At 51.9% G+C, this 20,238-nt stretch overlaps 5 protein-coding genes across 5 annotated transcripts; all 5 read right to left on the bottom strand.

Moving 5' to 3' along the window:
• Window positions 1-3,605: 3,605 nt before the first annotated feature.
• N7539_004711 (uncharacterized protein) lies at window positions 3,606-6,761 on the bottom strand (the record flags this gene model as incomplete). The annotated part of the gene is made up of 2 exons (XM_056934313.1): window positions 3,606-6,503; window positions 6,564-6,761. 2 exons carry the CDS (start codon window positions 6,759-6,761, stop codon window positions 3,606-3,608), a joined length of 3,096 nt encoding a protein of 1,031 aa, XP_056789507.1.
• A 702-nt stretch (window positions 6,762-7,463) lies between these two features.
• N7539_004710 (dienelactone hydrolase family protein) lies at window positions 7,464-8,506 on the bottom strand (the record flags this gene model as incomplete). Its single annotated transcript, XM_056934312.1, has 4 exons — window positions 7,464-8,071; window positions 8,152-8,199; window positions 8,330-8,400; window positions 8,478-8,506. The coding sequence occupies 4 exons, from the start codon at window positions 8,504-8,506 to the stop codon at window positions 7,464-7,466; spliced, it is 756 nt and encodes a 251-aa protein (XP_056789506.1).
• A 368-nt stretch (window positions 8,507-8,874) lies between these two features.
• N7539_004709 (uncharacterized protein) lies at window positions 8,875-9,228 on the bottom strand (the record flags this gene model as incomplete). Its single annotated transcript, XM_056934311.1, has 1 exon — window positions 8,875-9,228. One exon carries the CDS (start codon window positions 9,226-9,228, stop codon window positions 8,875-8,877), a length of 354 nt encoding a protein of 117 aa, XP_056789505.1.
• Window positions 9,229-10,073: 845 nt separating this feature from the next.
• On the bottom strand, window positions 10,074-10,424 carry N7539_004708 (uncharacterized protein; the record flags this gene model as incomplete). The annotated part of the gene is made up of 1 exon (XM_056934310.1): window positions 10,074-10,424. One exon carries the CDS (start codon window positions 10,422-10,424, stop codon window positions 10,074-10,076), a length of 351 nt encoding a protein of 116 aa, XP_056789504.1.
• A 1,205-nt stretch (window positions 10,425-11,629) lies between these two features.
• Window positions 11,630-11,922, bottom strand: N7539_004707 (uncharacterized protein; the record flags this gene model as incomplete). The annotated part of the gene is made up of 2 exons (XM_056934309.1): window positions 11,630-11,823; window positions 11,844-11,922. The coding sequence occupies 2 exons, from the start codon at window positions 11,920-11,922 to the stop codon at window positions 11,630-11,632; spliced, it is 273 nt and encodes a 90-aa protein (XP_056789503.1).
• Between the last annotated feature and the right edge of the window lie 8,316 nt (window positions 11,923-20,238).

Here is a 20,238-nt window from a genome sequence, read left to right as displayed (position 1 = left end):
CTCCAAGTGCTGTCGGGGAGCAAGGGGTCAATGGCGGTACTCTTAGTGGGAATCTTCAAATGTCTTTTCATCGATTTGCTTAGAATGATTGCTTGTCCAATGTCTTGTGGGGTTTCAGTGTGAAAAAAAGAGATCGGAATTGATGAGTAATATTTTCGCATCTATACCGTTCAGAGGCACAGTGATCCTCACCGGCTCACACTATGTTCATCTCGTCTCATCTTTGTGTGGTTTAGAAACCGACACAAGGTCGGAGGATCAGCATATATGGGTCTCTGCTTCTGTTTCGAGTGTATCGTAACAATTCTATTGTTCGGCAACCGTCCGACAGCGCCGGCAGTCAACGCGTTACGTTTGATGCCGGAGGAGAGAACTGCTACACTTGAATCCACGATGCTGTGAGAAATTGACCAATCAATGAATCTGACCTCACCATTAACGACGGAATCTTCATCATCTTCTGTGGTCACAATGTCCAAATTTACAGGCACCTGTCACCGAACCCCCTGACATGGTTCCGAGATATGGTCGTCCGCGCTTCACAGACACAGGTACTTGTGTAGGGGTCTGTATGCAATTTCCCGATGCACTCACGAGACTCAAAAAGACACCGTCAGATCAAAAAGCCTGGATCTCATCAAGAGCAGTACCGGATCGATCCTCGATGATCAATGTTGACTACGGCTCAGAGATCACTCGTCAATTGAACCGCATCAACCCCGTCGTTAGTCCGACAAGATAAGCTCAGCATTCACTCTACTCAGCTGTCGTCTTTAGTGTATACTGTATACTGTATAAAAATACATCTGTGACTTGATGCTATCATAAGCCAAGTACAATCAGCATAGTCACGAAGCCCTACAGCATGCGGTATGCACAAGTCCAATTTAGGGATCTCTCAGTTCACAAGGTTGTTTCATCTTTCCGGCACTTTGGTTCTCTATTGGTCTAGAATTGGTCAGTCTCTTCTACCGAGCTTCATTTCCTTGGCGAGAGACCCTCGGACGGAAATCTTCCGGCCTTATCGGGCTTGCTGTGGCCGATTATCTCGCCCTCTCTCTACAATCTACAAGAGTCCGTCTTGGGATTTTCTTACAAAAGCGTGTAAGTGTCCAGTGTACAGGACTCGATTCAGACGTAGTTGGAACTAGAAACCGAGTCATATCAGCCTACCTTTGAAGTGGTTCAGTCCGTGGGGGCGTTTTATTGCGATCGTTGGAAGTTGCCCCCCCCCCCAGCGATATCGACTCCCGGGGCTTCATCTCCATCAGCCAAAAGGGGGAGGGGGAGGGGACGGAAAGATTTTCCGTGATATTTCTCAGTCTCTGGTTGGCTTTCACCCCGATCGATTATCACATCAGTATCCTTCCAATCCTCGTGTCTGTGAACCGGACCAGTCTTTGGGTTTGACCGCCGGATTGGGCATCGAAGCTGAAGCTGAACCTGCGATGGGCGGAGAGGCATGTAAAGCATGTACAATCAAGTTCGTGAGCCGGGGAGCCCATCCTTTGGATAATGTATATACATAGGGAGGTGTCACGCTTGGAAAGACCGGAATTTGCGTGTTGTCACCACATCCGTCCCTTATTGCGCAGCGACCACCTAATCGAGGCAGCCTCGTGTGGGTGGGTGTGCGTTTAGGACCAACTTACCAAGAACCCAATGACCTCATGATGTAGGTAAAAGGAAGCGTGCGAATGAGCCTATGTGATTGTGCACTGTGCAGTAGGAGTCGATTGAACTTGAATTGAATGACAGGCCTTGTAACGGCGGTGAGCTGAAATATTGGTCTGCAACCTTATCTGCAGCACTTCATCTGCGGTGCACCAAACCACTTAAGACGAGAAAAAGGAAATGCACCCGAAGCTGTCCCGTAGGTTTACATCAGATTAGTGGGCCGATTTCAAGAAAAAGAAGAAATGAAGAAAAAAGAAACACTCCGTGGTATGTTTCAGGTGTCCCATTCGGGTGGGAATTATGACATCTTTCGACTACTACTGCATGGTGTGTATGACTCCCAGGATTCATCAATCTTCCCAGTTAGAGGCTCAAACAGTCATATGCAAATATCCTGTCGCCATTCAAATCCAGTGGAATCGAGATCCAGTCGGACAATATCCTTGAACTCGAAGAGTAGTTTGATGAATCGCGCAGGTGATACTGCAATCGTGGACCAAGCAACAACGCGCATGTGAAAAAGAGGGGGAAAAAAAACAGAACAGGCCCATGATTTATCATCGTCTCGGGCATCCCATCCCGACTCTGGGGTTGAGACGAGAAGACCCTGGGCGCAGTAGAGAGCCCAGTGGAACTGGCGACATACTTGAACCCAGCATGGAGTCATGGACGACGGAGCCACCGAGGCCGCAAACCCATCAAAGTGGTGGATGCATTCTGAAAAGGGGCAAGGTTCCGCCGCAGGTGGTAGTTGGGCATCGTGGGCGCCCTGGCACTTCCGCAGCGTTGCACTCTGGATCGAGTTCTGGACCGGTTCGGTTTCCCCCGTTGCGAGGACTGACGAGCACGTGTTTGGTGAGGTTGAGTGCACTGCACATCCAAGTGCGTCTCCGTCTCGCCAAGAGAGTCGGTTAGTCAAGCTCCTCGGCCTGGGCTGCACTGCTCATCCAGCATGTCAGGGACCTTCTTGCTCGACTGGAGAGATCAGCTCCTCGGTACCTGTAAGGACTCTGGAGACATTCCCTTCTGAGAGATAGGTATACACTGTAGTGACTGTAGCGTGTAGACTGTATAACTATACTTGATCTCGTGCACCGTGCCCTCGAATGCATAGATACTGTACGTCCAGGCGTCAAAACTGCGTCTGACGGTGTTCAGCAGGACTTCCAAATCCATCGTGATCGTCGGGACTCGGCTTGCGTTCACAGTCGAGGGAACTAACTCTAGTGCAAAAGTTAAAGCAGATTACGTGATGCTTGATAATAGCCCCAAAGTTAAGAGGAGCGATTGCGGTGGACTGGACCGGCGCACAGAAGTTCCACGATCACGTGTATTGCTTGATGTGCTACCCAGGTAGGTGTAGTTGGATACCGGGTACTTTCGATGTACCTTGGTATCACACGAGCTGACGTGCTTTGTGGGTTGTACTCTTTGGTACTGGGGTTTGGAGGCTACACCTGGATGAATCAGTCTGTACGACAGACTCTGTAGTATCAGTACTGCACGACTCTACAGTCTACAGTCTACCCTCTCCGCTCTCTGCAGTGACACTTGGCGGTCATCTAGTTCGCACAACTTTGCGCATGAATAAAGAATGATTATCCATTAACATTCAGTCATGCAAGAAGAGGATCGTGATATCAGAAAATGCCAACCACTCCAGGACCTCCACAGGTCGTCATGATTCAAGTTCGTATAAGATCGTGATGTTCAGTGTCGGCCGACTCGGCCGATTCACTTCGATGCGGGTCATACCCATGCGTCCTGACCATCGACAACTTTGCGCGTGCAGAAAGTCATGCATGGGAGGTGTCATCGTGTCCGCATACATAAAGATCGCGGATTGTCCGTGACTCAATCCAAAGAGCAGCTCATCCTCGCCACAGCCTTGCCGGATGATCGAAGGATTTCAATCCCTGCGTTGGCGCTCACTGTCCCACTCTGACTACCACGCGAATGTCGAGCGCCCTGGCCTCTCGAACACAGCACGCCACACACGTCTTTCCTACTCGGCCAATCAAGGCATGGCAGCCTGCAGACGCACACCAGGCGCGAACAAAGGCCTCCTTGGATCGACATCCACGCGCGTCGATAATGAGAATAGGCTGGCTCTCATCCAGCGAGAGCTGGTCTGGTATTGAGTCGAGTTTCACATATTCGTAGCGGTACGATTGGTGAAGTGGGTGACCCGGTAGACGCCGGAGCGGACCAGGGTCGGGAGAAGGAGGCTCTGGTTCATGAGCGTGGGATCTGATAGAGTCTTCTGGTCGACACACGGTGAAGGCGTGTGGTCGTTGACAGGGATGGGCGGAAACGAAGCGCACATGATATTTGAGGGGATAGGAGATCGTGGTGGAGGAGTTCGTTCTCGTATCGGTCATTGAAAATGTCATCGTGGCCTGCTCACATTCTGTGATGCTGCCCTGTTGACATGTCCGAGCAAGTAAGCTCAATTGAGTCATCTGGACCTCGGTCTCATGGTCATCCATCAGCGGATCAACTGGCAGCGTAAACGAACTGGCGGTGATGTCGCCAGTTCCCAGTGGTGTGGACTCCATTGCCAACTTTCCTCCCTGCTTGATGCGTGACTTTCCAGCACCTCGGGGAGCCTTTTGCATGGGTACCTCAAACCATCCGTCGGCCAAGGGTGTCGTCGTTGATTCCTCACACGGCAAGACGCTACAACCAACCCATCCCATGCAAGTCTGCGCACCCTGGAGGCAAGATAGCACCCGTCCGACAATGCTGGCCTTGCTCCAGTAGCTACGACCTTTGTAAATGAAACCGCCGTAGAGATTTGCCACAGGTCCTAATTTTTCAATTGCCTGTCCATCATTCTCCAAAAGAGTGCCGATGAGCAAATGGCAGATTGCTTCTCCCGGTAAGACGAGCCCTGATAGCCAGCTTCGAGATAGCCAACCAATGCGCTCAAGGCCATTCGATCCGTGAGACTCCCCAGATAGACTACGCAGCCGGACATAGCGTCGACATCGGCTGCGGCCGTACAGATCCTTGTTCTCTCCAGATACCGTGGCGTACTTGTCGGAATTATTCCCTTGGTCGCGTGGCTCAAGCCTCTCGAGCTGAGGGTCAAAGATTTCCTGGCCGCTTGAGCAGAGTCTCTGGAAATGATCTCTTAGAGCATCCACATTAGGCCACCCAATATTCTCTGCAAAGACATAAAGACCCTCGAGCTGCAGGCGGATATAAGGCGAACTGATATGACAGTCCCAGGGTGATTTCAGGTCGCTACCTTGGGTGGAGGAGATGCGACGGGTGATGGAATCGAATAGAGAGAAACGACGGGGCTTCAAGGGCGACTTATCCCGGTGAACAGGCGACGAGCCAGTCTGTTGGTCCGTGGGCGAGGTGGATGAAGACTCGGGCTCGGAGCTGATGTCCAGGTTGTCGAGAAAGCGGCGAGCTAAATTGAGGTCCCAGTTGACTTTCCCTTCGCACAACTGGTCAAATCGCTGCAACTCGGGCGCTGTCATGGCTCCCTCATGAGGATTCTGAAGCAGACCACCGCGCACAAATGCGTCGAGGCGGAATAGCAGTTCAGCCGCCAAGAGAACCTGGACGAGTAGCCACTTGCGCTCCATGCCAGAATTGATCCAGGGTTGCTTCGATCTCTCCGGACCCCAATTATTCGCCTCGGGACTATCTCCGTCGCTATGCGAAGAGGCCTCCCATAATATCTGACCCGCTCGTAATCGCCACTCGGGTACACTAAAGTCTACCCATGCACCAGGTGTGGCAAGCACTGTCGCAATGGTCTTGATCTGCGATTTCAGACCTTGTGGGTGACCAGCGAGCAAATCCGCAGGAGGGGGCCGCGGGTGAAGGAAATGCGTATGCAATATGTGATGTAGTTCGTGCGGTGACTCCACGTCTAAGATGGTGATGTTTGACCCCTGCAGGAGAAGGTCCTGGCGCAATTGGCGCAATTGGTCGAGGCGATGGACCAGAAAGCGCAAGTTGATGTCCCGTACCCCAATTCGCCTCCAGCCCGATGGACCTTCCTTGATGAGTTCCTGGCGGTCAAAGACCACACCACTGAGGCATTGAGAATAGGGTTTGTCGTAGTGGTCCATCAACTCAAAGGCCTCCGTGGCCGGGAGGGCGGAGATGTTCTCCCTACCGGGAAACGGTCGGGGTTCCTCCGGGCCTGTATACCGTAGAATATCGGCAATTGACAGCTCGAGGAAGTTTCGAAACCCGATGGTACCGGGCTCTCTGCCATTGTTACCCAGCATGTTTGGAACCTCGAAGATTCCGACGTCAAACGTCGCCCTCTTCGCCGCCCCGGAACGACGCCAGTCGTGCACCGGTATAGGAACACCACCTTTGACGGCCCAGTCGTCGGGCACAGGAAGATGAGTATGTAGCGTACACAGTGTGAACGAAGCATGTGCCAAGGGCTTCCGGTCCATCATACGCTGGATTGAGAGGTTATGCTCATCCCATGGAAAAATCACTTGAGGGTACCAGCGGCCATGCTTGCCACGTTCGAGCATGAAATGCGGTGCGCCCGAAAGAAGTGCCTTGACGTCCTTCTTTGTCAACATCGATTTGGCATCCGAAAGAGATTGTGGACCGTTGCTATCATCGGGCAAGCCCGCTTTTTCCAGTCGATAATCTAGGTAATCTTGGATGTTTGCCGGTTGCTTTGGCTCATTGTGGGCGGCCGCTGACGGGCATTTTGGGCCATCGTGTCCTGAAGATTGGCTTCGCACAGACTCTTCTGAGTGGCTTCGACGCAGTTCGGGTTTCTGTCTCCCTACGGCAAGATCCTGGGTGGTGTGTTGGACGGTCCTGTTGAGGCTCTATGGAGACGTAGTTAGCACCTGCTCGTGATGAATCTGGGGCAGCCCAGATCTGCATACCGAGACATCTCTCGAATCGGCCGACGACGCACTCCCGCTGCGTTTGCGGAAAAATCTTCGAAATGGATGAAACTCTCGCACTTCATTGGAAAGTGAGTTTTGGGACGAGTTGCGATCGGGCGATGGACTTGGCGAGTTGTTGTCGGGCTTGCTGGTCGCATCGGTTTGCGACCGGCGGCGGCCCAGGTGGAATGACATCGGGAAGTCGTTCGTGATCGAGCGCCTCCTAGCCAAGGGTTGATTCGCGCTTCTTCACGCTACAGAAGCCCCACGACGACCGAAATGGAATTTTCAATGGCCTGTGAAACCCAGGGGACTGCTCTGCTTCAAATATGAGCCTCGCATGGATTTCCTCGGAGTACTCGGCATCGCTGCGGATCATCGATCTTCTTTGGGGAGGTTGACGTCTGCTGGGTCGGTGGATACGACGGCAACACGGGTAAGAGCGGAGAACCCGAATTTTGTCCGATACTCGTGGTCGACCAGGTTGAGATGAATGCATGTGAGAACTCGACAGGATATGTTTGAGACAATCAGCCTCTCAGCGGCGTTTAACTCTGAGCGAGACGATTTCTGATGTAGCTTGATGCTTTTTATGCCTCAATCAGGCAAAAAGTACATGAGATCACCACTTGCGACCGTGAGAAAAGGCCGTACTGTAGTGCTGTTGGTCTCGCTGCAGTAGGTCACAGGCCACGTGGCAGATCGAAGTTGCTGAAGGAGCCCAAGCCCAAGCCTGTTTACTCAACTGGCTCTCCCACGTCTACGATGACATGATTAAAAAATCCATTACTGGGGTTACAAATATACACCCGTAGTGAACGCACACAAGAGATTTTAAACATTATTTCATTACAAGATTGCCTGGTACGACGAATCCATCATAGCGAGCCGGCAGCCTTATGCGTGCTGGTGGAAGAATTCCAGCACCAGTTTGTAGCCACGCTCGTACTCCTTCCGAACCTCGGGATCCTCCAAGTTCGAGCGAGCCGCCATGAAGCCATGGATTTGAGTTGGGAAAGTCTCCACCAGCTTGGGGACCTTCAGGTTCTCCTCAAAGGCCTTCACATCCTTTGCAGGTTCATCCTTGGAGGCCAGCACGGCGAAAGGAACAGAGACCTCCTTGGCATCGTTGGGGTCGACCATGGCCGGGTGCGCCTGAGCACCGGCCTTGAACAACCTGTTATCCGCCCCGACGGACAGTGCAGCAATCTTGCCGCCCCAGCAGAAGCCCAAGATCGACCATGATGAGAAGGCACCTCCGGGCGCCTGCTTGTTGGCCTCGGCAACGACGTCTGGGATGCGGGACAAGGTCTTGGGGGGAGCGGCCTGGTTGTTGAAAAAGTCACCGAGCTTCTGCTTGTGCTCATCGGTAGATGGAGGGTACCAGGAGATATCAGCGGGCTTGCCGTCGAAAAAGTCCGGCATGAAGACCCGGTACTTGTTCTCATTGGAGGTGGACAGAATGTCGGCACCCTGGAGGGTTTGCTCAAAGAAGCCAAAGATGTCTGAGGTCCGTGGTCAATTAGTGCTCATTCTTGCAAGGACGGTCCATCCGTCCTAATGGCTGTGAGGCAAAGAAACGTACCGTATACTACCAGGATAGCCTTAGTCGCCGACTCGGGCCCAGTAACATCTGTAATGGGCGTCGGTTAGTTCTCTGAGAATTGGGGGTTTTTTTCCCGCCCCTCCCGGTTCACTTTGATGCCTCGTCCATTCCGACACGAGGGCCGCGCTGCGCTAGATCATGCAGAGTCATCACGTACAGGTTTTCATGCCATTGATGGTCTGATAGGTGCCTTTGGCTTGGTAGCCCTTGGTCACGACGGGAGGGATACTGTGCACAGTCCATAAGCAGGGGGTTCTTCCACGGTGCCACCAACCGTATGGCTGGTTATAGAGGGCTGAACTGACGAGCAACAAGCTTTACTGATTCCAGACATTTTTGCCGAGAGTTCCGTACGGGAGCTTGTCGATTGGCGAGATTAAGATTGCTGATGGCTCGAATATTGCTGCTTGGTGGCCAGAAGACGCAGAGTGATTGAGAAAGAAAGAACTGTGTCAATGATGTGGGAGACACCGGTTGTATTTAAGAAGACTCGGAGCAAACAAGCAAGAGAGAAGCGGATACACCGTGGGTGCTCCGGCAGGGCATGACGATGACGGGATGGGATCGAGTGGAAATCGGGTTCCCCCGCTCCAGGCGACGTCATCTCGTCGTGAGAGCCTCCGAAAGACAGCGAGGTTTCTTTCCCCAACAGCAACAGAACTCGCTCCTCGGCGACTTGGAATCATTGGAGGCGCCATGTGATCACCACGCAGGGTCCTCGGAGCGAATGCAATTGACTCCATTGATCTGTAAGGCGGTCTGATATGCTTTGTGGGGGTGCTGATTCACCTCCATCGTAGCAAATTCGCGACGCAAGCGTCCTCCTAATTCTGGGGTTAAGCTTGTGGTTTGGTGGGGCTTGTCCATCCCGCCCAAGCTTTTCGAGACCCCCGTCGGTCTCCAGGGGTCTTTGCTTTCAGGGTCAATCAAGAGGGATGGAGTTCCAAAGCCGACAACGTGCAGATTGCATTCCGTTTCGATGGAACGGGCGGGAATTGAGACATGCGCACTATGTTGTAACATCATCCCTGACGTCGGATCCTCCTCCGACGACATCAATTGATGTTGTCATGACCCAAGCGGGTAATGATCGAGGCCTTATTTGTAGTTTTGTATTGTAGTTTGTAGATAATTCCCCCATCGTGAATGAGCTATACAGTGTGCAACTGTATCCTGTACAGGGCTCCCGGTCCGACACCGGGACAACTAAGATCCATCGAGAATCGCAATGGATGTATCAATTATCGGGCATGTACAGCACTTGAGATCCCCTGCGTCAACCATGATGTTGGGCAGTCGCGACGTATGGTCATGCATCCCTCGACGCAGGCCGTAGAAAGCCGTCGAAAAGGATCACCGGTCTCTTCATAGTCGATTGAACAACAGCTTGGTGATTTTCAGGGCTGACGCCGTCCATAAGCTGGAGGTTACAAGAGCGAGTAAACTGGAGGCCCCGTGGCTCAATGTGGACACCTACCGCCCTTCCAAAGATGTGTAAGCAACCCTATAATCTCTATCCAAGAGCTGCTGCTCAGTGCGCACATGCTGAGCAAGAACAGGGGTACAAACGATGTTGCTCAACAATGCGACTGTGACAACTGTAGGGAACAGCACTTGGTCAGATCGCCTTCAGATCGGCGTCTGGCTTGAACAATTAGCCCACTCGGGTGAAAGAGAATGGCGATGTTCAGGGACTCCTCGCATACTGTCGATTGTCGAATGCTCAGCCGAGATAAGCTCTTCGTCATTATTTCAACCCCCGGACGGTGAGTCCACTCCAACGGTCTTGAGATCGCCGCGATCCCCACGAATCACTGACAAGATCGACCGGCCCAACGGAGTGAGAGAACAAGAGTCCTGGCCCGTCTGTACGCTGTGGTCTGTGAAGGCTATCGATCACCTCAGCGGTGAGACAGCACGTCGGACGGATCGTCGGCGTGGAGGCTTTGTTGATCCACCAGACTCGGAACTTCGGCACGCTCAGTCGCATCGCTGGGCCGTGAGCCATACACACACAAGCGTCCGCGGGACTTGGCTTGACTGTTTGGCATGTAGATCTCCCGAATGCTGATCAGCCCCTTCCGTAGAGAGACCATGGCCCAGGCGACTGGAACAGGAACAGACGTGTCTGCAATCTGGTGGAGAAGAGGATCTGGCTTGACTTCGATGGAGATCATCATTCGGTCATGGACCGACGCGGCGCATGGCTTGCCCTTGGGGAACGCCCAAACGCCCAAACCCGCAAGCCACATCGGCACCAGCCGACGGCGGTCGATCGTGTGGGTTGGGGAGACAAAGAAAAGCCATGAGTAGTGGGAACTTGGGAAGGAGGAAAGTGCGGATCCTCTGCGGAGACAGGTACATTCATGTCAGAGGAGATATGAACGTTCAACCACGGGGTCGATCGTCTTGTGTATGGATTTGGAGGTGTGCACTCGAGACTCTCGAGGACTCTAGAGAGAGGCACAAGCCATGTCTAAGAAGAACCCGTTGCCAACGATCCAGAACGTCAAGTGCAAGCGCGCCATACGGATCGATCAACATTGAGAACAATCTTCATATCTCAATCTATATCAATCGATTCACTGGCGTGCCCATTCGATAAGCTTTGTCACTTCTCCCTGGCTTGATTTCTGGCTGTTTATGACACGGAGGCTGAAACGAATGGATTTCAGGGGAAGACGCCAGACTTGTCCCCTGTGGTCAAGATCCATTACTCGGTTTTACCTACAATAGGTCCGCGTTTGGTTGGACCCTCACTCTAGCACTCTAGCGCTGCGAATGAGGAACCCTCCAAATGTTTGACGATAGCCAAGAATGGGATACCTGGATATGAGTTCGGCGTTACTAGGCGGCATTCCCCTGAATGATCAACGTCCAACCTTGAATCCGTCACAGTGTTGCTTGAGAACTCCCCGCAGCAATCAACAACATATGTTCCCTAGGTACGTGAGAATCTTGTAGACCCTAGACAATGAGGCATACCGTAACATACCCTAAAAATATGTGATGATCCTCCTTGCCAACTAAGGTGGCTGACAGTGACACTCACCTCGGGCTGGAGGTTATTCTCTCTCCGGCTAATCCTTTGATGAGCATTCCAGAGTCGAGACACTACTAGTCCTAATCGCTACCAGTCCCGCTCCACTCCCAACCACCTGCCTTTTTTCATTCATACAGTAGGACTACCGAAAAGCCTCGAGGTATCCATCCTCTCTGAGATTCACCTACCGAACCTACTCTCATGTTGAGCACCCAGTCAGCTGACCTCCATCAGAAGCCACGGACCTCATCTCACCCGCCCCGCAAACATATGTAACTAACTGACTCTTCGTTGGCGAGACTGACGACCTTTTTTTTTTTCAAGTACGTAGTTGATCTGAGTTTCCCAATTTGGGGGGAGGCAGGGCATCCTCAGCGATAATGGAGGTTGTGTACAAACTCTTCCCATCAGTCATCACTGCATGTCCGGGATCGCCTGGAATGGGAAAGCATTTCCGTTGCATAGAGGAAGCCACGCATCTGGAATCGCGGTCAGGGCGCTTCCAACCTCCACTCTTGCCCCAAATTTGGCCCGAGCAGCGAAACAGTGACGGACCTCGTGGTCAAGGTTTTTGCCACCAGTCTCGGGACCAGCGGCCACACGGCGCTCTCGCAGCAAAAAGTCACACCATTGCCTTCCTCTGTCAACTTGTCTGCAGTCAACATGAGACACGATCCAGTCCTTCGGGGGTCAAAGACAAGGGACATAACGACTTGTACAAAAGCCGACGGACATGCGTGATCGCACTCCGGTACCCGACGCCTTTGCCTACCGCAAGAGTCAGCCCACGGCGCAGAGAGTCCTTGTTGCAAGGTTTCTGGGCGCCTCTACCCCAGCTGTCAGAGAGCCATCCGTGCATCGGTTCCGAACAGCTGGTGTCATCGACGATTCCTCATTGTCTCATAACATATCACATCAAAACAGATGAAAGCGAGCTTTTCATCTTGCCCGCTAACCAGATGCGGACTCTTGGGCCTCCGATCTGGTGACTAGTCTTCAAGGGTAGAAAAGCCAGCCGAAAGTGGCAGGATGCATGTAGCCTAAATGGTCAATTCAAGCCTGCAGCTGCAGCCGCACACCTTTTTTTTTCCTTTTTTTTTCCCTTTTTTTTTTAAAAAAAAAAAAAAAAAAAGGTCCCGGTTCGAATCTCTCAAAGATAAGGTCAAGCCACTAGCGGTCAAGGACTCAAGGATAATGTAGTTGGTTCCCTCCGCCCCCCTTCATCCCAAGAGGTTAAGCGAGACAAGGTTCCTGTGCGCGTGGACAGGACTTCATTGGGATTAGACGCGGAACACGGGCAGAAGCTAGTTTGCTCGGTGTACCAATCTCCGCTCCTCTCTGTCAGTCGAGGAAAATCGCGACGTAGGGGTAGATGCTCGCTAGAAAGGGTGCGGGACGCTCGTCTCGGCCAAGGTTTCCTTCTGCGCTGATGTGCTCGGCTAAAGGTCCAGGGGAGGAGGGGGGAGGGGGAGGGAATTGGGTGAAAGATAGGTTATTTCTTGGCCCCGCCCACTCTCGACGTATACGAGATACCAAGAGAGAGGATGATGATGTGATCTATCTGGCAGACTCGCAGCATGTATATAGAAGCTGTCTTGTATTGAAACAATCGGACGATGACCTTGCTTTCGGCATCCGTCCAATGTCCATGCAGGGTCGACGACTCTGGAATGAACGGAAAACGGTTCAGATTGAGGCGAACGGACCAGGGCACGTGTAGACACTAGACAGAGATAGATTTGGCTTGACCGCTTTGGGCTGCAAAGTGCGGGAGAGACAGAGTCTGACTCTGGACTCACGAGTTGCGGGACCCAATCAGACTGGAATGTGCTCGCTTGTCTGCTACCGTTCTGCAAAGTCCGACCCCAAGACAGACAACGGGACGGGCAAGGCATCTCGTATCGTGTGAGTGCGAGGTGCATTAGTGGGAGAAAAGGGACTCGATCATAATTGATGGACACCATTACTACAGTCATGCAGTCCTTCACTGATAGGACAGTAGGACTACTATGTAAGTAGAGTTAGGCGCTGCACTCAAAAGGCACCGAGATACCATCGCCTTCATCATATCCTACAGTCTTACAGTAGTAGTGTAAGACTACAGGTAGCTATCATCCCGCCGTCTCTCATCTTTCACTCAATTCACCAGGGTACAAAACGAGATATTCAGCGGGTCCAGTCATCTCAGAGATTCAGACAGTAGGCGAGGCCGTAAGATTGGGCAGCAAATCCGAATCCACGGTCTGCGTGACCGCCACCTGAGGCCCCAGATTGAACCGGACACTTAGTCTTACACTATTAAGTAAAAGTGGAGCCTTCAATTTCCTTTTTCCTTGGTCCAAGCCCATTTAGAGATTCCGGAGGCGCAACGCCAAATCACGGTTCTGCCCGTGGCCAAAACGAGATTCAAGTTTTCAACAGGACAACATGCGAAGTATATAGCACTGAGCACAGGAGGTCCCCCACCGGTGACAGCAGTCAGCAGTGACAGCACAGTCTGAACCAGGTCCTCTTTGCCAGGAGTCAGACCTATGCGAGCAGCATGGTCAGCTTCCCTGGCAGTAAGACCAGGCAAACAGGGGTGAGAGATGTGCCGTCGGCGAAAAATAAATTTACTTTGCCTCTGTTGATACCTCTACTAGTGATAGCCTGGTGGCCTGGTAGGTATTTTCATCCTCCTGGTTTCTGTACAGGCCCACAGGGGGTGTAATTGCACTGTACTGTACAGGTACAGTACAACTATTAAGTTATCAAGTATGAAACTAAAGGGTATAACTGACCAACTCTACATCCTCATCGTTCAAAGACGGCCAGGGATTGCCTAAAACAGACATTAGCTCCGGATAAAGATGCCCGGGCTTGACGACAACCCAACTTAATTGTCTCGGGTAGCATTGTCCCTCCAATCTGGAGGCAATCGGCGCGCGAACTTGACTAGCCCATTGGCCTGTGGCTAGTGCCTTTCGCGAGACCCTCTTTGCCAGATAGAGGCTTTTCATCACCACGATCTATCAATCATAATCGTGCCTAGCGTTCGAACCCACACGCAAGGAGTGCTAGTGACTGATCATCAACATGTCGAGTACAGCGGACTCTCCCTGACACTCGGCGAGTGTTCATCTACGATTGCTCATCTGCGGTTCATGGGTTTGGGGTCTGCCGTCCAGATCGGTAGCCCATTCATGGCGCAAGGAGCGAGCCAAAAACGCAAGATACACCTTGAGAGAAAAAAAAAAATAAAGTTGACGAGTTCCGTCTGACCATGTGCGGGTCTGGATTTTGCAAGCCCTCTCTTGTACATGATCGAGCAGGGAATCTGCAAGACATATTGTCATGTGATTCGAAGGTCAAGAGTTCGGATAAGACCCTTTTGTATGGTACGCCTTGAGTCCTTGGACTCCTTACCAGGGCTCATTACCGGACCCGCACACAGTCACACAGCCACACAGGGAATCTCAGTTGCTGAATTTCCATGGAAGCTCCCGTCAGGATGTGAGAGTCATCCGGTGTGTCGAAGAGGGCTTCTACGTCAGAGGAAGCCACCGGTTAAGTTGGAGCACCTGTCTTGGGGGTTGGGGCCCCAAGTTTTGCAGAACATGTGTCTAGCCAGGTCTCCCGGTCGATGGAAGGCGTGCGTTCAGCCATCCATTGCAACGCTGGTTATGGATTGAGGTTGAATCGAGAAAGATCCACGACGGGTCATGCACATCCATCGGCCGACGATGAGGAAAGCCTGGGTGTGTTTAGTAAACACTAAACACCGTTTAATTTTACAATAGGACTTGGTGAAATCCTGCTTGGCTCCTCCCAGGCTCTCGTTCTTCTGTTGACGTATTGAAACCCATCGGCCCATGCGACTCGGTATGATCACCGATAGGCAAGTGCTTTTTGGTCGAGACGGCCTTTTTGCAGATGTGGGCGTCGAGGCTGAATCGCGAACTTTGAGCATTAGGTTTCATCTTCTTTCCGAGAGCTTAGTTGCCCACGGCCTTGCCGGAAGGGGATCGAGCTTGTCGGCTCGGCAAGATTGGAATGCACAAAGCCACTTCCTGAGTACTGGGCAGTGACTTTAGTAAGAGTGACTCTGGTGAGGAGTTGAGAGACATTGAGTATATCTGGGGGTACTTCTTGACAGACTGAAGGGTCACCTGTATAAAGGAGGATGATTGTGCAATCAAATAGCAGAATTACGCATGCAGTGGGGCAAAAAGCCAGTCAACTCTGGTACCCGACAGCGCCAAGCTTCTACCTTCAGCCGAGCAAGACTTTTGACCAGTCGACCGTTACTGGATCCGGTTTTCTCTTGACAGTGGAGGAGGGTTCTTCTGACGCTTTTGACTGGAGTCTCTGAGAACTAGACTGGACCATTCCGTTGCGGTAAGCTGAAAGCCTGATTGGGGGTTCGGTGGTGGAGGTGGAGGAGAAGAACTTGGAGAAGTGCTGTCAACCACGTTGTCGCCCCTCCATCTCGCGCGCGGTCACAAGGATGTGTGGTTCGCCGAGATTTACAGAATCACCACAGCCCCTAAGCAGAGGACTACAGCAAATATTCAGAGGGTGGTTGGTAAGTTGGTACTCAACGTGCTGAACTACTAGCAGTAGTAAAGTATTACTCAGTAAGACTACTAGTGCAGGTATAGTAGTAGTAGTAGTAGTAGTAGTAGTAGTAGTAGTAGTAGTAGTAGTAGTAGTAGTAGTAGTAGTAGTAGTAGTAGTAGTAGTAGTAGTAGTAGTGATCTTTTACGGCGCATGAAGTGTGCAACTATTGAAGTAGCGTGTCGAGGGAGCCTAGAGTCTCGATCACCTGTTAGTCTCGGCGCTACAGCCGTCGGACTTCTAGCCTCTGCACGAGCTCAGGTGACTTGTGAGATTCTCGCCCTTTTCGAGCGGTTCTTGCAGATGTGGAGCTGATCGATGAACCCGTCGCAGCAGAGGTCCATCGCGTTTCCACCCGTAGTGCTGCGCATCTTTGCCCGTCGTCAACTGTTGACAACTGGACACACTGGACAAGCTAAAGATTTACTGTCAAGGACGCTAGACACCACTACGCAATACACATACGCGCTATTTTTCCTCCTATGCTTTTGTTTAGAGTACGATGAGTCGTACTACGATTGTTCATGCTGCAATACAGCCATACAACAATTGGTAGGTCCCTGATACATATACAAAATTGAATGTACGCACTTGCTAATTTCTCCGGTTGAAACTGGTATATGTAATGATGCTTCCATTCTCATGGGCCTCTTGCTTCCAAAGCTCAATCCTTCTAGCCGTTTCTATCAATCCGATCGCATCGAAGTAATCAGAACAAGCCGTGACCGACAGAGATGGATAGTTTTGCCAGATCTGATGGACTTGGGTTGTCGTGATCTGATTCATATGACTTCCGGTTTCTAGAGGGTTCTCAATAAAGTTGTTAACCTTATGCGAAGTCTATTGTCGCGAGCTATGCGGTCGGCTGAAGTGTGGGCAGCCGGCGTGGCGCTCTAATCTATTCAAGGTTCCAGTCGGTCTCTTAGTTTGGCCGATTCTCGTCCATCCCATGAACAACAACCCGAAAATTCTTCCTCGAAAATCCTCTGATTGTTCCCAGTTTGGAATTATCACGACCCGCCATTGCACGAGATATCATCCGATCAATCCCTTTTCCAACCGCATCTTGGAGGGGTTTGGCCCGTTCGGGCTTTCCACCACAACTCGAACCACTTCCCTCGATCATCAACTACGGATGAAATGGAGAGATGATGACGTGACCATCTTTCCTCTGTCTTAACTTCATGGACCTTGGTCGAGATGAAGATGGATTGGGGATCCAGCAGTGCCGTGGCAGATATCCTGTGAAAGTGTGAACTGAACACAATCACGGGCTTTTGTGGATGTGAGATTTGGCTCCCGGGAAAATAAGCAACTGGAGTTATCTTGACAAGATTGCGTTGTTGTACGCCCACGCCGTTGTGTGTCTGATCGACTTTCCCTTTCCAATGGGCCCTCCCGGTCGGCCAGCCGGCCAGGCCCTCGTGGACCCGTGGCTCGTCCATGGGTCCTGGCGTGTCCATCTGGCATTTGCTGGGGAGGGCATTTTTTCTTGTCTTCGTCTACATATCGACGATTTAGGATTTACATACAGTATTCTCGATTCCTCCGGGTCCTAGCCCTTCCTACTCCATTAGATTCTCCTTTGTGCAGGTTTGCATCTACTGACAATGGACTTTTTTTTTTTTTTTTTTTTTTCGGGATTGAGTGCAAGGTCAGAACACCCTTTTGCAGTACCATAATCATGCTCGATGGGATATACTTCTGTCACTGTCATCATCCTCTTAACATGGTCCCGCGGGTGAAATAATTTGACCCTTTCGCCGGGTCTCGCCCAGATCTCTAGTCCTTTGCGCGGGTGGGGTTGTGCTGCGGTCTTTTGCAGATTGCCCCTTTCGGCTGGCCCCGTGGTCCGAGAATCCAAGGCAGTCGAGGCGATGGCTCTTGATCGAATGGGGACGGGATGAACAACAGCAGGGGAAAAGGGGAAAGAAGAGAAAAAAAACCCCCCCAAAACAAAGGGGGAGAGGGAGGTAAGGCAAAAAGAAAGAGGAAAAAGAATGTTCAGCCGAGATGACCGCAGGTCCCGACCGGGCTAGTAATTGACTCATCCATATACCAGTCACACCACCGCAGTCCGGGTTGTATGTCTATTGTCTGTTGTTTGTACGGAACCAACCCTTGAATGGGACACCGGTGACTCCTGCATACTCGATCAACTGCAAAGGCCACCGGGAATGGCATATTGGAGACGAGCTAAAGAATGGCGGTCATGACCAGACTGGTAAAAGTCGGCTCTGTCGGGTTGAGTGTGAACTGATCCGTGTACTCAGTACTGTAGAGACGAGATACTAGAGGGTGGCCATTGCCGAATCCCCGGGCATTAAGGTACAGTAGTCGTCTGGCATCGAGTTCTTGTATGCAATGACGCCTCGATGCCATCGATGCATCTCGGTCTGTACTCTGTAGTCTGTACCACACGATTGTGGCTCATGTCCCGTCCCCATCTTTCCTTAATTCCGGCTGTACCAATGAGGGACCCCCTTGGGGGTCCCATCTGGGTGCTGGTCAAGGCCACGCCTCACGGCGCCCTCCTCGTTGGGGCCCATTCCTTCGGGTGCTCCGTTCTGCTGGGACGGACGACACGAGGGACCCGATGGATCATGGCTCCGGTGCCAGATATGGGTGGTCGCTTGGAAAGACTGATCATGACAGCGTGTGCATCAACTTCATACCTAGTTCATAGTTCATATTCATAGTTCATACTGTTCGTGTAGTGCATGTGATTAGAGGCTCGTTGGACTGTTGGGGTACTTTATTCACTTACAGCCTCAGTGCTAGCTGCCTTCGTCGAGGGGGCTGACTGGACTGGACCTTTTTGCACATGATACCTGTGATATTGTATAGTGGGTACTAAGTACGCTAGGTACTGACTGAGGTGATGACTAGTACTAGTAGATTATCGAGTAGTTAGTCGGTAGTGACTCTAGTGAGTAAGGTACTACTAACTCGGTACTCTGACTACACAGTCAATATTATAGAAGTACATTGCGCCTCCCCTCGGTCTGTGGGAGGCGAGATGGGACTCGTCAGACCCGTTCTTTTTTTCCGCATCATCTCAGGGATCACTCCGGGAATCCACTCCCGGCGACTGTCGCTGGCAGGGAATGTCGTCTCTGAATCTGCATCAGTCATGAGCTTCTTCTCAACTTCTCTCCTCGTCTTCTCCATCTCCTCACGCCGCCTGGTCCCCCCCAAAATCCAACAACCCTGCGTCTCCCGGCTTCCTTGGCTGAAGGGCTCTGAGCCTCTGTGAACCGGCGACCTACGCTCTAGTCCCCGGTCTCGTGGAGCCCTGCTAGTCTAAATTTTCCCGCACCAACCAGCGCGAGGTCCTCAGATTAAGTCGCGTCGGGTCCTCCTGTGCGACCTCGGGCGTATCCGTTCAGAGGCTGGGGGTTCAGTACCGTTGGCGCTCTCTCCGCGCACCCCTCGAAGTCTCGTCCTCGTCTATTTCCTGTGAGGGTCGTCTCGGGATAGTAGTCGTAACTTGTAAGACGGTATTGTACCAGACGTACCGTCAATTTCCATTTCCAAAGTTGTCCAACTCCACGGTGCAGGATGGTGAACCACTGGACGCTAGCAAATGCATCTTGAGGCGACAGAAATGGATCTCCATGCCCTCCTTGCGATGGTCGATGCGAATTGTCCACCACCAGGTGACCCTCTTCACGCACCATCCAGGACTCGCCTCTCTGGACTACTGGAGCAGTGGAGTGCCTCCTCTCTGCAAGTGTGCACTCTGCAGTCTGCGCTCCATCCGCCCTACCGTTCCACAAAGGGCCTTCGTCTTCGTCTCTTTCGTCTCCTTCGTCGCCTTGGTGCTTCGTTCCCCTGAGCCCTGAGCGATGCTCGCTTGTTCTCACCTCGGGTCTACTGGGCTGCCGGACCGGGTCTGCCAGTCTGCTGTCGACCCAATCTCTTTCTGACTTCCTCTTTTCTCCGGCCTTTCTTTGCTTTTCTTTTCTCCCTTTTCCAATTCTCTTCCGGATTTTTCCTCTTTTTCTTTTTGGTTTGTTTTTTGATTCTCTCCTTCGGGAAATTGAGTCCCATCGTTTCCGCCGAATCCTCTCTCCCTTGGTGTCTTTCTCGCGTCAATAGTCGTAGGAGTACAGCGTTTCTCTCACTTTCATGGGTATCGAGATCTCCTGTACAGCCTGCGTAACTTTTCACCCTCTCTCTCTCTCTCTCTCTCTCTCTGTCTGTCCCTCCGGATTCCCTCGTTCTATCTGCCCTTCCGCGTGAAGGAGTCCGGAGTCTGTACCAGCAGTACTCGTATCTTTCTGAAATTGTGTCCAGTGTCCAGTGTTGAGTGTCCAATGTCCAGTAGTCCACCCTTCTCCTTACAAACGGTCCTGTCGGAGAGGCTCCTGTCCCTGCGAGGCGATGGTGCATGGGAGGCGGCCCATGGGACCGCTGATGATTCG

This window comes from Penicillium diatomitis (genome assembly GCF_028827545.1).
Source record: "Penicillium diatomitis strain IBT 30728 chromosome Unknown utg000005l_segment0_segment0, whole genome shotgun sequence".
Classification (NCBI taxonomy): domain Eukaryota; kingdom Fungi; phylum Ascomycota; class Eurotiomycetes; order Eurotiales; family Aspergillaceae; genus Penicillium; species Penicillium diatomitis.
Note: the sequence above shows the minus strand (reverse complement) of the source record. Positions and strands in the feature narration are given on the sequence as shown.